Genomic DNA, 15,535 nt, shown 5'->3' on the forward strand with positions numbered 1-15,535 from the left:
ACTGCTAAACGGCGTCATTTTGTTCTTATTTATATTTTTATTTTTGATAAATTGTTTCTCCCTATTGTTATTATGAATATTTTTATTTATCGTAAAATACAATATAATTGTATTAAAAAAAAAAAAATAGAAGTGATCCTAAATAACAATATAGTTATTTTGCTTGCAAAAAACGAAAACAATATAGTTATTTTAATCTATTTTTTAATTTTATATTATAAATTATTTAAAAATTTATTAATAATTTTAAATAGATACAATGTATATAAAAATAAAGTTAATTATTAATTTAAATTAAGGCCCCTGAATTTTTTTTGCCGTTAAAAATTTCCCTGAACTATTAAGATTGTTAGATTTAAGGATTTTTATCTAATTTTTGTAAAAAAAATTCTAACCGATGAAAATTTAAGGGGCATGATTTTAGTACATAGTAAAGTTTGAGGGACATGATTTGGTAGATATCAAAGTCTGGGAACATGATTTATTACATAAACAATCACCGAAACAATAAAATTTGAGAAATTTTTAATGGCCATAAATTTTAGAGGCTATGATTTGCTATATGTCAAAGTTCAAGAAAAAAATTACTAATTAGCTTAAAAATAAACTAAACAACTCTCCCAATTTCCTAAATATAGGAGGGTACACTACAAATTATTTTTTCTCTCCTTGAATTTTAAAACAATCTGCATGCATGTGTATATATAAAGACTCATTCACCATTTTCACAATCGAACAAACAAAACTTAACTTAAAAATGGCTTCTCAACCTCCAGCATTTCCAATAAAAATGTAAATTAGTGAACTGTTGTTAAAATATAGTTCATGTTGTAAAAGTTTACTCTATTAGTGTATCAAAAGTTATTAAAATTTGTACTATAAGTTAAAGTTATTAGCTACCTGTTTGAATGTAAAGGTGGAGAAAAATGAAGGTGAGGAAAATGTGAATTGATCTGTATTCAGATAGAGAGCCAGATACAATATATATAGGCTCTGAAGAGGTTACAACAGAATGAACAAATACAAGAAAAGACAGTTGGCATTCCAACTGAAATAACAGAAAGTAATAACAGATATAACTAACTGTGCAGAGATAAAAAGTCAGTCTAAAGTATCTCTAACATCCCCCCTCAAGTTACACTCATTTGACTTGAGTGTTAACTTGTCTCGGAGATACATGAATTGAGAGCTTGGCAGCGGTTTTGTTAGAATATCAGCAGTCTGATATGTGGAGTCAACATATCGAACCTCCATTTTGTTTTCTAGGACTCTGTTTCGAACAAAATGGACATCGATTTCTATATGTTTTGTTCGAGCGTGATAAACCGGATTTGAAGCCAAAGATCCTGCCCCCAAGTTGTCACACCATAATATAGGAATGGAGGACAGAGTTATGGACAGTTCAGTAAGAATCGATTGAAGCCAAATCAACTCGGATGTAGCCAAAGCAAGAGCACGATACTCGGACTCCGTGCTAGACCGAGCAACCACACTTTGTTTCTTAGAGCACTAACTGATGAGGTTATTTCCCAGGAACATACAATAGCCCGAGGTGGATTTTCGATCATCACTACATCCAGCCCAGTCGGCATCGGTGTATCCCTGCAGATCCAAAGTAGCTGATGCAGTGAAAGTTAGACCAACAGTGGACGTACCAGCCAAATATCGAAGAATTCTCTTACAAGCACCCCAATGATCAGTAGTAGGAGCTTGTAAGTATTGGCTTAGCTTATTAACAGCAAAGACGATGTCCGGTCGGGTCATGATTAAGTACTGAAGAGCCCCAATGACACTGCGATACTGCTTTGGATCAGCCAAGGGTGTGCCAGAATTTTGTGTTATTTTGGCAGAGGCACACATGGGAGTGGATTGAGATTTGGCATCTAACATATTTGTTTTAGCTAAGAGATCATGAATGTACTTTGTTTGAGTCAAATGAATGGCTTTGGTGTCACGAAGAACTTCAAATCCCAAAAAATAGTGTACTGAACCGAGTATTTTCAGGGCAAATTTGTTGTGAAGTTTAGTGATAATGCTGCTGATTTGGTCTGAACATTCACCAGTTATGAGGATATCATCCACATAAACAAGTATGAGAAGTAACTTGTTGTGTTTTCTAGAGAAGAAGAGGCTCGTGTCAGCGGTAGAGTTGGTGAATCCCCACTGAACAAGAGTGGATTTGAGCGTGTCAAACCAGGCACGGGGGGCCTGTTTTAAGCCATAGATAGCTTTGTTGAGCTTGCAAACATGCTGTGGAAAGTCTGGATCTATGAATCCTTGAGGTTGTTGCATGAACACTTCTTCTTTTAAGTCTCCATTGAGGAAAGCATTGTTCACATTTACTTGTTGAATGTCCCACCCATAAGTAGCAGCAAGAGAGAAGATAATTCTGATGGTGCATGGCTTTATTACGGGGCTGAAAGTCTCAAGAAAATCAAGACCAGCTGTTTGTTGAAATCCACGAGCAACTAGACGAGCTTTAAACTTGTTAACCGACCCATCTGCATTATATTTGATTCTAAAAAGCCATTTGTTAGTAATAATCTTCATATCAGGAGTAGGGGGAACCAAGATCCATGTCTTTTTCTTTTTGAGAGCATGAAATTCTTGATTCATGGCTTGGTTCCATTTTCTATCAGCAAGCGCCTGTTTTACATTTGTTGGTTCTAAAGGATTTTGGATGTGAGTGAGATAGGACTTGGGTTTGAATATACCGGCCTTAGACCGAGTGACCATGGAGTGAGTATTTATGGTTGGAACATTATGGGGAGGTGAGAGAGATTGTAATGAAGATGTTGGTTCTTGGGGAAGAGAATATAGAGGAGCAGTACCAATACTGGAATGGTGAGAAGAACTCGATTGGGTAGCAGGACTGTTGTGAGGGGAAGTGTTTGTGGGAGGGGAATGAGAAGTATTGGCCGAGGCAGTGGATTCATGCAAAGTTGCAGAACCAGTGTTGGTACTGGTTTGGGTGGGATGCATACGATCAATGTGAGTTGGTGGCAGGGGTACATTATGAGGATAAATGATTGGTGAGTGAGGTGAGGGTGGAGTTGATGTGGTGAAGAGTTTGTTGTAAGGAAATTCAGATTCATTGAAGTTGACACTTCGTGCAACATAAACTCTCCCACTCGGGTGAAGGCATCTATATCCTTTTTAAGTGTTATTGTACCCAAGAAACAAACATTTGCTGGAACGAAAAGCAACCTTGTGATTATTATAAGGAGTAAGAAGGGGAAAACATGAACATCCGAAAACCTTAAGAAGGTTATAATCTGGTTTGTGATGAAAAAGTTTCTCATAAGGGGAAATGCTGTGCAAGATTGGGGTGGGAAGACGATTAATAAGATATGCAGCAGTAGCATACGCTTCCCACCAAAAACTTAGGGGCATTTGAGCTTGGGCAAGGAGAGTCAAGCCCATGTCGACAACATGGCGATGTTTTCTTTCGACACGCCCTTGTTGTTGGTGTGTGTGAGCACAGGATTGCCTAAGGGAAATACCAAGATTTCTAAAGTGTTGGTAAAGAGGTAAATATTCTTTTCCAAGATCAGTTTGAACACTCTTTATCTTGGTATCAAATCGTCTCTCAACCAGATTTTGAAAGTGTGTAAACAGAGTAGTTACTTCGGATTTGGATTGCATGGGATAGATCCAAACAAACCTAGTAAAGTCATCAACACAGCTTAGGTAATATTTGTATCCATCCCTTGAAGCATAGAATGAGGGACCCCAAACATCAGTATGCACAATTTCAAAAGGAGCAGCAGTTTTATTTATGGTAGATTTGAAATTGAATTGATGCATTTTGCCTATTTGGCAGGCATCACAGAAAGCAAAATCTTTACATTTCATTTGAGGACTAACAATATTCAACACTTTGGACATAACAGAAGTGGCAGGGTGTCCAAGACGACAATGCCAAACAGAAGTAAAGTTGCTTTTATTTCTAACAGGATTGCTTGAGGTATTACAATTGAAAGCTGACACTTTACATGTGGAATTGAAAGATGAAAACTGTGTTGCAGCAGCAGTAACTCGATCTGGTTTGGGAGGGACTGTGAGAGTGTATAGGCCATTATTGAGGGAACCCCTTAGAAGTGCTTGCTTCGTTGTCTTGTCCTTAATAAGGCAACACAAGTCGTCAAATTCAAGCACAACATTATTATCATGAGTAAATTGAGATATGCTTAGTAAATTTTTGGTTATGCTAGGAACATGGAGAATGTCTTTTAGCATTAAAGACTTGGTAGGAATATGGGTGGGTATACTGTTAGAACCAACATGTAAAATAGGGATAGAATCACCATTACCTACAACAACTTTGGCTTTGCCCTTGTATTCAGTTGTGTTGTTTAATTGTTGACTGTCTGCTGTGAGATGATTTGTGGCCCCTGTGTCGAGATACCAAGTGCCAGGAGACTCTTCGAGTATTGAGGATTCAGAGATGTGAGCTTGGGGATTCTCTGTAGGTGTATTCGAATTAGGAGCACCTTGACTTTGAGGGCCAGTAAATGTGATGTCGAATCGATGATAGCACTTTTGTGCGGTATGACCAACACGACCACACAGTTGGCAAATCGGCCTATTACCTCTGCCTCCACGATTTTGAGGAGTGCCACGGCCGCCTCTATAAGCCCCCCTGTATCCTCGGCCTCGATTGTTCCCATTCATAGAAAGATTCACAAGATTTGCTTGCACATTATTGAGAGCAGCTGCTGAGAATTGTTGCAGACGAACCTCATGACTGTGAAGCATAAACTGAATTTCTTGAAGAGTCAAGGGTTCGGATCTGGAGGTGAGGTTGACCACAATGGATTCATATTCAGATCCGAGTCCACCAAGAACATACAGAGCCAAATCTTCATCAGAAATAGCTTGTCCAGCAGCTGCAAGAGAGTCGGCATAGCCTTTCATTTTGAGAATGTATTCATCGATGGTGGAGGAGCCTTTCTTTGTTGACTGAAGAAGGCCTCGAACCTGAAGAAGTCTAGCTCGCGATGTGGTTGCGAACAGTTGGGAAAACACAGTCCAGATCTCGGAGGATGTGCGGCAATTGATCACATAACCAAGCATTTGTTCAGTGATGGAGTTCATGAGCCAATGCATCAAGAACTGATCAAATCGAAGCCATTGAAGATGTGCTGGGTTAGGGATGTTACCTGCAAGATTTGGCTCTGGCTGAGGATGTGTGCCAAGGATATAGCCGTCAAGATTGTACGCCCGAGTTGCAGCAAGAACTAAGGAACGCCAAAAAGTGTAATTCGATCGATCCAGGCGAAGATTAAGGGGAAGGAGTGTGTTATTAGGTAGGCTTGGGGGAGGTTCAGCCATTGTTGGTGAAGCTTCAGGGGTGGTGCTTGTGGTGGATGGAGCGGTATCTTTGGACGCCATCTAGACCTAAGCATCTGATACCATGTTTGAATGTAAAGGTGGAGAAAAATGAAGGTGAGGAAAATGTGAATTGATCTGTATTCAGATAGAGAGCCAGATACAATATATATAGGCTCTGAAGAGGTTACAACAGAATGAACAAATACAAGAAAAGACAGTTGGCATTCCAACTGAAATAACAGAAAGTAATAACAGATATAACTAACTGTGCAGAGATAAAAAGTCAGTCTAAAGTATCTCTAACACTACCAATTAATCTGGATAATATGAAAGTTACACATAAATACTAATCATAATTTTTTTATCATTTAATTACAAGTTTGATTGATATTAATGATGGATAACGTTCTTTTTATTATCGTGATCCGATTCATTTCTGTTTCTGACTGATAAACTTCAGTTTGACACTCGTCGATACCAATTTTCAACTCAACTGATATCCATACGGATTTAAAAAAACGACAATCTTATCTGGAGAAAGAGACAAGGCAAAACGACGATAATATTCCACGTCGAGGGAACACAAGTTGCCACGTTTCAAAGCTATATATATATTACTCCTTTTTTTTTTCTTCTCTTTAGACAAAATATATTACTTTCACTTTGGTAAAGCAAGATCTACTTTTTTTTTTATTATTTATTTGTAGTGTGTATAAGTTGATTAATAATCACTCTGAAGTTGGAAAAATGGCGCTCAACTACTTTGTGTGAAATCCCTCTCTCTCTGTACTGTTTTCGTTTTCATCAGATTCCACCAAAGTTGCTCAATTTACACTATCACATTCTCTGAATCTCTCTTTCTCTCTGTGTGTTTGTGAAGTTTATTTCTCTGAAACGGGAGGTGTGGCCATGGTGAGGCCGACTAGGGATGCAATCGAGACCTACATGTCCCTCACCGGAGCGTCGGAGTCACTCGCGCTTCAGAAACTCGAGGTTCAATCTCGTCTCACCTTCCATTTTCCAGTGCAAGTTCTTAATTGTTTTGATTTTAGAGCCAGTTTTCAGATCAGCATTTGCTGCTTATGGCTTTTGTTCATGTTCATTGTGCGAGATGGTGAAGTTGTCTCCTAATTTGACTAGAGTTTTTCTTTTTAATCAATTGTTGCTTGCTGGTTTAAATCGCTCCTTACTAACGGCATTTGTATTAGGAAATTACGTACTAAGATAATTTTACACTTTGTAATGTCATTGTCTTTGGTAAATTTTGAGCACCAAACATGTAAAGAGTGTATAGTATTGTGGACATTTGGAATAAATGGTAGAGAATTGAGCCATATATAAAACATCTCATTGCCAATTGGCTTTGAGATGGAACCCATAATTCTCAACATATAGAACTGAGTAGCTAGACCGAAAAGAGAAGAGATTAATACTTATTTATTATAATATAAATGCAATGATATTGTTGTTCACTTCCTTGACCCCTTACATAAGCCTTCCCAACCTTTAGAATTTGCATTATAAGTGTTGTACAGGTTCTGCTACTGAGATAAAGTTGGTGTGCTTCGTTTGCTTAATTGTGTTACGCTTCTTTGATCAGCTTGAGTTTGGTGACTCACGTTTTGATATTTGAACAGGAACATGGAGGAAATCTGAATGAAGCTGTGGAGGCACACTTTAACGATGGAATTACAGGCATGAATGACGGTGGAACTTTGCAACAAAACACATACATGTATGTATGACAATGGCGCTTTGCTTTGGATATATGTTTTCCTGGTATTTGGAGAGATGATATAATGGGAATGTCGTTGGTCCTTTTCAAACTTATTTTGATTTTTTGATTTGTGGTCCAGAACGAATCCTTTACCAGCTGCCTTCCCACAACAAAATTATACTGATAGGAATAATGAGCCTCAAGTTAGAGGTGGATTTTTTCCATTTCTCTCTGCTGCTAGAAGCTTCAGGCCTTCTTTATTACTTGATCCTAATTACAGAAGGGATCTTTGTAATCGTATTGGTGCTGGTGGATTTACTAGTCGTGAGCCACTAGTTACACAGCCAGCGCCAGCGCCAGTGCCAGTGCCAGTGCCAGTGCCAGTGCCAGTGCCAGTGCCAGTGCCTTTCACTAGTATTCCTGGGGACTTCTATAGTAGGCATGATCAGATTCAGCATTCAGGACTCAGTCCTAACCTTGGCAATGATCATATGCCAACAGAATATAACACCTCACAAGTGGACAACCATGTGGAGGATGAAATGCTTGAAGCTGCAATTCAGGCATCAAAGCAAGAATTTGAAGTGAGTATCTGGATTAGAAATTATACTCCCATTCTATACTATCTTCCCTGTCCTAACTTTATTTTTCTTGTTCTTGTGCTGAAACAATGTTTTTTTTTATTCAATTTTGTAAGAAAAATTCCTCTGCGGATGAGGACATTGCTCGAGCCCTCTCATTGTCTTTGGAGGTTTGTAGTTCTTATATTCAGTAGTTTAGATTATATTATTTTTGTTCTTGTTTTCTTCTAAAATTAGGAATTTAGACAGCTGAGCAAGAGCAAGCAGTGCGTGAGGGGCAAATGAAAGATTACGATCAAGAGCTTGGAACTCATAGATGGAAGGTGTGATACTCTTGCTTATGGTGCATTTGAAAAAGGAAAAAAAAAATCTTATTTTATTGCTGCTTAGACATACATGTTTACAAGAAAAATGGTCTGATGCATTAACACAAATTTGGCATTTCTACTCTGATTTGTACAAGAAACTCATTGTTTTAAAATACAGGCATACTTCTACACATAAATTAGGTTTTTGAAAAAGGAGGAGAGTAGGGTTGGGGGCTGGGTGGTTGGTCATGTATGTTAAGTTATGTTCAATTCAAATCCTATTTTCTAGAGGGGAAGGAGCTTCTGCACTGTAACAAAATAAAAGCTCCTGATTTCCCCCATAAAGATAAAGATATGTTTGTTATAATGAAAAGGTATTTGTCTTACAGGTAGGAAGCTCATCAAACCAAAATTTAGCTAAGAATGCAGAAGAAGAGCAACTAATTAGGAGAAAATCTAACAGCAGTGCTAGTAATCTTCCTCCGCACAGTGATGGTGCTTTTCACTTTGCAGAGGTAATATTGTTTGCTGACAACATTTTGAAATGATACACATAAAAAAGAAATTGATCGACTGTTTTCTGGAAATGAAGTGGGGCGACATTTCTTCCAAAGAGATTGATGAAGCACTAATGCTTGAGAGTGCGATTTATGGTGGAATTTCTGAAGGGGCTTCAAAACAGTCATTGGATGCACCTCAAGTGCAAAGTCATCCAGAAAGAAATGTGATTCCCAATCTTCCTGTACACAGCCCTATATCACCTTCTCTCTCAGCAAGCCGATTACTTAAAGAGCAACAGGTTTTAGCTGCCTGCTCTTTTTTTTTATTTGTATTGCAATACTATTGACCGTTGGGAATGAATTAAATATTTCTTTGGCATGGCAGGACATGGAATATCATGCATCATTGTTACTTGACAAAGAGAAAGAAGAAGAATCCCATAAGAAAATTCACAGTGAAGTGGTATCTTTTGGTTTTTGTTCAAAATTTATTCCAGTGTTTGATGAGAAATCGTTTGTGCACCTGATTAATATGTATTTTTTTTGAAGTAGTTATGTTTCCCTCACGTTTTATGTGTTTTAAGAGGTTAAACCAATTATTGCTCAACACTAGAATTTTTGCCCAAGTTTCTGATCAATTGATTTGCAATTTCGATAATGAGGTTCCTTTATATTTCTCCTATAGTATTTTGGTTCACAGGTGTTATAATGTTTGTTCATAGTTGATTGTTTAGTTGAAATAACATATGAGCAAAAGAGCGTGAATGGTACTGAAATCCTGAGTATAAATGACACATGGGAGGAGATATCTTAACTCAAGATTTTGTGTGCATTTGGTCAAAATTGCTGAATATTTTGCATTCACCTTGATTAAGTGGTGTTGAATCCCCACATTAGTACTACAGCGGTGAAAAACAAGTGACATAGAAAATACCTTACCTTAGAAATGTCATGTACTGAATCAAAATAAAGAATGTCCTATAAGTACTTTACATGGTATTTGATTTTACTAATATGCTTTAATGTACTGATCAGAATTGTTTTCCAATATAACTTGACATCTGAAAGTTGTCTCATAAAATTACTATGTTGAACATTGATTGTTACTGCTCCCTCAAAGTTCGGTGTGATTTTAGGTTGAGATATTCTTATGAAGTGTATGTTCTATTCTGTGATGTTGAATTTGCAACCCAACCCAACCCAATCTATTCTATTTTATTATTTCTCAATAAAATGCTAAAAGAAATATATCTATTCGTGTCTTATGTTACAGGAACATGAGAGAAATTTAGCTACTAAGAGTAAGAAAGCTTCTCTTCTGTCTGAACCAGCATTAGAAGATGAGAATGCAGTGACTCTTCTTGTTCGAATGCCAAATGGAAGTCGCCTCGGTCGACGTTTTCTCAAGTCCAACAAGCTTCAGGTAAATGTCAGAAATATGTTTTAGGTTTAATTTCATTCTCTTATCGCCCAACTAACTGGAAATTTGTATTATTTTTAGCTTCTATTTGACTTCATAGACATTGATGGGGAAATGAAGCCTGGAACATACAGAGTGGTAAGTTTTCTTTTCTTATCAGCAGCTGTCATATTAAGCTGAACTTTCACCAGTTCTCATGTGCTATGACAAACTCATGCATTATATGGATAATCTATTTATTTTCTTCTCCTTTTTCGACGAATAGGTAAGGTCATACCCGAGGCGTGCTTTCAATGTAGATGACAGCTCACTAACTTTGAGTGAAGTAGGCCTGACAAACAAACAAGAAGCTTTGTTTCTTGAGTTGGTTTAGCCCCATACAACTTCTTCTATAAAGACTTCTGCCTGAGCATGTTGTTCTACAGAAATTTGTAGGCTAATACAACACTTAAAAATTGACATGGTTCATTTTCAAAAAAAAAAAAAATTGACATGGTTGGTCTTTTAAAACCTGAATATAATTTCCCAAAAGATTGTCTGTTTGATTTAATGGTGATGTATATATTTTCGGTTCATGTTAAATGGAACATCATCATCATCATACCTTGTCTTGAAATATGTTAAAACCAGGTAACCATTATTTCTTCATTTGTTTTTCTTCTTATCCATCCTTTACCTCTCAAGTCTTACACTGTTAGAGACGAGAGGGTTGGAGGGAGAAGGGTCAAGGGAGAGATAAAATGATAAAATTCCTTGTTTGGAAAGAGAGAGGGAAAGGAAAGGAGAGATGGAGGGAGACTTTTTTCCTCCAATTCTTCAAAATTCAATGTCTCTATTAGTGCTCTATAAGTGTAAAAATTCAAGAAAATGACAATATCAACAATAATTTCTCTCTATCCTTCCAACTTTATCTCCAATACCAAACAACACAAAAGAAAAGTGTAGAAAAGTTATACTCTCCATCCCTCTTAAGTTCTTCAAGCATCGTAGTCTCCATTCTTTCCACCAAACTTATCTTTTAATAGAAACGTTTATACAGATTAGTATAGACATAACTTTTAAGATAGGACTTTAGAACCAATAGTTTAATTTGTGTGATGGGTGGTCTCGGAACTAGCTTTAGTGGTATTTTAATTTAAAATAGAACGTAGAGTTTCATATATTTTAATTTAAATGGAATATGCCTTTCCAAAAAAAAAAATGTGGAATATGTTATTTTTTTAATAGAAATAGAAAGAAGATAAATCATCTAGAAGAAAAGATATAAATTGATCTAAAGAAAAGACACAAATTCATCACGTTAAATCCCCCACTAAAAATGTAATATGAAAAAGAACAAGAAGTTCTACCAAAACTATGAGCAGCTCTGTTAGCAGAACGATAAATAAATAAAAAAGAAATTACAGTCATTAGCAACTAATCGAAAAGGAGAATTCACCATCATCTGACTCTGAATGGCTTTAACTGCCACTAAACAATTCATCCCTGCTACTACCGTTGGCTATTTTTATTCTTAATCCAACCGAGAATATTTTTAATGCTTATAATTTCAGCAAACTCAAGTTCTACATTCCCATCACAACAAATGGTATTAGCTTCAACAAGATAGTCTAGGCGATCACGAGTTACCAAGCTAATGCCAAACTGATGAGTTACAACAAACAATGTGGTATCAATATTTATCTTGATTTGATTCACTTGAGATTTACCCAAATCTTGGCACCATCTTGTGCCACACCATTTAATAGTTGTGTATTGGGCATTCTTCTATTGTTGTAGATACATATATGCTGAAGTAACCACATCATTCTCACTTAAAATCTTCTCATTCCAAAAAAAAAAAAAAAAAAAATTTCAAGCTTACCAAATAGCCCAACACCATGCCTTCCGTTTCCTTAACCACCAAAGCTTTAACCTGTTGGAGCCAAACAAAATTAGCCCCCAAATCTAATACCATATTGCCATTATATTTGCTTTATCCAAAAACTGAGTAGACAACAAACAGAAAATAAGACTATGAACAATCATCTCATCCTCACGCAAATAAATAGCGCAATATCGTTGAACTGGTACATGCTTCAAACTAAGTTGATACATCGTAGGAAGACACTAAGTACACGCATATCATATAAGATCTTTTACCTTTGGAGAAATTTTGAATTGCCACAAGTTACGCCAAAATCCAGAATTTCAATCACCCCACGCCCCTTAAGTTGTTGCACTAACTGATAAGCACTCTTTACCGTGTAAAAGCTTAAAATCTCCTTACTCCAATAATAACAATCATCCTTAGCCTTGTCACTCAAAGGTTTACTCAAAATAAGAAGCTTATCTCGTTCCTTAAACAAATCACAAACCACCTCCACATCCTACAGTTTGGATCTAGCTCGAAACAAACTACTCATCACCTTACCAACCAAATCCAAAAATGAAAAATAACATGGTAACTAAGGAGCTTCCAAAATAGAGGCATTTTCTCCATCCCCAATATGCATATGGGCACCAGATATAACAAGAAACTTAGCTTCCTAAATACACTTCCAAACTAAATTAGGATTATCCCCAAAATTAGGATCAAAGTTACCATCGCTAAAATCCTATCTTCATCATCATTGATCTCTGAAAATTCCACTCAACCCGATCATAAGCTTTACTTATGTCAAGTTTAAATGCCATAAACCCATGACTCTCTTGTCGCTTTTGTTTTAAATAGTGCATCACCTCTAAGAATAAAAGCATTTTGAGTATCCCAAACTACTTGATCGAGAAGACCCTTCATCTTATTAGCTAAAACCTTAGACGCCATTTTATAAAGAACATTACACAAAGAAATAGGTCTATGATCCTCCATATTCACTAGGTTCTTCTTTTTTGAAATTTGTACTATGTTTTTGAGTCATTGAGCCCCTCCAAAAACACTCCGTGTTCAAAGAAATTTTGCACCATCTGAACCACATCACGACAACCAATATGCCAAAACTATTGATAAAATTCGAAGGCATACCATCAGGGCTAATAGACTTGTTAGGTTGCATCTGAAACAGAGATTTTCAGACCGCACCCTCATCAATAGGCTCTAACAAACTCAAATTTTGGGTTGCAATCACTGTGCATGAAATAAAATCAACAAATTTTTGCCAACCAATAGGTGAAGCTGTAAAAAAATCCATAAAATAATTAACCACTAGCATGAAAATATTTATTATTTTGATACCCTTCTTTCAACTAAAATTGTTTTTTTGCTTAGATCGTTTTTTCCAACTCTTCCGTTGGTCAAGTATATCATATAAGCCTAAACAGAGCCAACATCCTGTCAACCCCGCAACCTTTTTATACTATCCTTAGGGCATCTCCAATGGAGAAACCCAAATTTGGTGTTAAATTAACACCAAAAAACTACTATTTAAACACTAATTTTTTTTTTCAATTCCAACCACAACACCAAAAAATTACACCAAATATTATATTATATTCTTTATTATTCTATTATTTTATTAATATAATAAGAATATTATATTCTTTTTTATTCTATTAGGTCCAATATGTGAATGTCCAACTCAAAGACTACTAATTATTGTATTATTGATATTTAATTTTTTTTTATATTTATTTCAAGCCTTATGGTATTTTTGACAAGTGTTGCTCAAGCTTTGTTGTATTTGTGATAGTTTAATTATTGGTGATAGTCCAAACTGCAAAAATTGCACCGCATCGTACCATTATTTACGGTGCGGTTTTCGCAATATTTTAGTTTCGCGGTGCGGGTGTGGTTTGGAAAATTAAAAAACCTACATGTGTGGATTGGTTTAAAAAAAATGGTCAAAGACCGCAATACCCGTCCTGCGAACACCCCTAAATTATTTTTTTAGCACACTTAAAAATATATAAATACAAACTAATACATTTATAAAAGTTTTGATTAATATTTATTTGTCTACAGTACCCACCTAAATATGGTGGGACACTGTAGATAAACCCAAAAATGATAATGCAAGGGAAACTTACAAAAATACTGGAATTTGGGTTAACTTTTACAAAAATACTGTCACACGGAATTTGTTTCAAAAATACTGTGTTTTTATAAAACACCAGTAAAACACAAAGCAGTATAACTCAAAACAACAGTAGAACACTAGTAAAACACCAGTAGAACACCAGTGAAACTTAACACAGTATACTGCAGTATGAAACTTATAAAAAAACACAGTAAAAAAGTAAAAAATACCGCATGACAGTATTTTTGTAAAAAAATAGCAAAAGTTAATATACCATGTAAATTTATCTAATGCAATTGCCCTCTAATTCGAGATAGTTTTGGTGTAATATCACACCATAAATGATGTTTTGGAGGCACATTGGAGTTCGCCTTACATTGCTTAATTCGTCGACCAAAATTACCACTAATCTCCTTTCCCCAAATTCCAACCTTCTCACTACGATCACTAATTTTTTTATTGAATGTCAAAAATAACACCATCTTTTTCAGCACTCTTTCACAATCTGATGACACATCGAATCCTTAGCCCAAGCATTTTCAATACGAAAATTCATTCGTAGAGGATTTGACACCTTCCGAACTGGGTCTAAAAAAATAGAGAAATGCTAAAGGGCACCAGTGGTGCCTAGCACCCTCCTATGTGTCAATATCGCTATTGGTCTAATTAAGTATCGGGTCCCATATAATTTAATATAATAGCTTTTAGGGAGTATCGCTAGCCAATCGCAACGCGACATGTCGCAAAGGTGCTAGGCACCACTGGTGCCTAATAGCAATGCTCAAAAAAATAGGGCAGTAGTGAGAACTAGAACCCTCCAGATTAAACAACTTTTCTTGCAGAAAGTCATCAAGCTAAAGATTGGACACCAATGCATGATCCAATCGAACCTCAGTCCACCTACTAGTGCCTCTTCCCTTTTCCCAGGTAAATTAATGACCCGTGAGAAAGCACATTATTCGAGTTATCACCAAGGAAGAGAGGAATCATCTTTCAGCTAACGAATTAAAGTCCAAGAATGCATCCTAGCTAGCCCCCCTATCTGGTTCATAATAGAAACCAGTTAACCACCAAGGTATCATACCCACCACAGTACTAAACTCCACATCTATATGACTTTTCAAGAAGTTAACTTAGCTTCATCTTGTTGTCGCCACAGTAATGCCAAACCCCCACTCCTCTCATGAACATCAACCACAAACATCCCTTCATGACCAATCTGACACCGCACCCAATTCACTGGGGTTAACTTCAGGATATCATTGAAATATATTATTCTAGTTGTCGAATTAGTTTCTCAAAACTCTTTACTAACTTCTCCAAAACAGTGAGATGAAAAAAAAAATTCAAAACAGTTTTTAACTTAAAAAGTAATTTCTTATTTTTCATCTTTATAGAAACTAAACCATACAGGTCCATAAGTTAAAATTTATCAAACAGTCTATTTTGTTCTTAATTATACTTTTTTTTTCACCATTTCATTTTGATGTAGTCACTTTGATTATTATCAATACTCAATTGTTCAAAAAAAAAATATCCATATAGACTTTGCGAAATTAAAAAGATTAGATGGTGCATTTTATAAATGACATTATCAAGTACATTTCTTCAACTAAAACTTCCGCCACTCTAAGATAAGTATTGTACGAACATTTCTTCTTCTTCTTCTTCTTCTTCCTC

At 36.2% G+C, this 15,535-nt stretch overlaps 1 protein-coding gene across 6 annotated transcripts; it reads left to right on the forward strand.

Annotated features, from left to right (window-relative positions):
- The first annotated feature begins 5,962 nt into the window (after window positions 1-5,962).
- LOC115706575 (plant UBX domain-containing protein 9) lies at window positions 5,963-10,508 on the forward strand. 6 transcript variants are annotated; one of them, XM_061114197.1, is made up of 12 exons: window positions 5,963-6,099; window positions 6,215-6,327; window positions 6,972-7,069; window positions 7,191-7,635; window positions 7,749-7,802; window positions 7,878-7,955; window positions 8,330-8,455; window positions 8,533-8,739; window positions 8,826-8,903; window positions 9,714-9,863; window positions 9,942-9,998; window positions 10,126-10,508. In XM_061114197.1, exons 2-12 carry the CDS (start codon window positions 6,244-6,246, stop codon window positions 10,231-10,233), a joined length of 1,485 nt encoding a protein of 494 aa, XP_060970180.1. In that variant the 5' UTR covers window positions 5,963-6,099; window positions 6,215-6,243; the 3' UTR covers window positions 10,234-10,508. The 6 variants fall into 6 exon arrangements, 5 of the variants coding, with proteins under 5 accessions (XP_060970180.1, XP_060970182.1, XP_060970188.1 ...); XM_061114199.1 differs by having other exon boundaries at window positions 5,973-6,120; XR_009687390.1 differs by having other exon boundaries at window positions 5,980-6,327; window positions 10,126-10,310; window positions 10,343-10,508.
- Window positions 10,509-15,535: the final 5,027 nt, after the last annotated feature.

The sequence above is a fragment of the Cannabis sativa genome, chromosome 1 (assembly GCF_029168945.1).
Source record: "Cannabis sativa cultivar Pink pepper isolate KNU-18-1 chromosome 1, ASM2916894v1, whole genome shotgun sequence".
Taxonomy (NCBI): domain Eukaryota; kingdom Viridiplantae; phylum Streptophyta; class Magnoliopsida; order Rosales; family Cannabaceae; genus Cannabis; species Cannabis sativa.

What these genes read in the sequence shown, in the direction of transcription:
- LOC115706575 (XM_061114197.1), top strand. Translation starts at nt 6,244, where the DNA reads ATGGTGAGGCCGACTAGGGATGCAATCGAGACCTACATGTCCCTCACC. An exon ending in TTGCAACAAAACACATACAT is followed by an intron (nt 7,070 to 7,190) that starts GTATGTATGACA and finishes TTTGTGGTCCAG; the next exon opens with AACGAATCCTTTACCAGCTG. An exon ending in CCCTCTCATTGTCTTTGGAG is followed by an intron (nt 7,803 to 7,877) that starts GTTTGTAGTTCT and finishes TTAGGAATTTAG; the next exon opens with ACAGCTGAGCAAGAGCAAGC.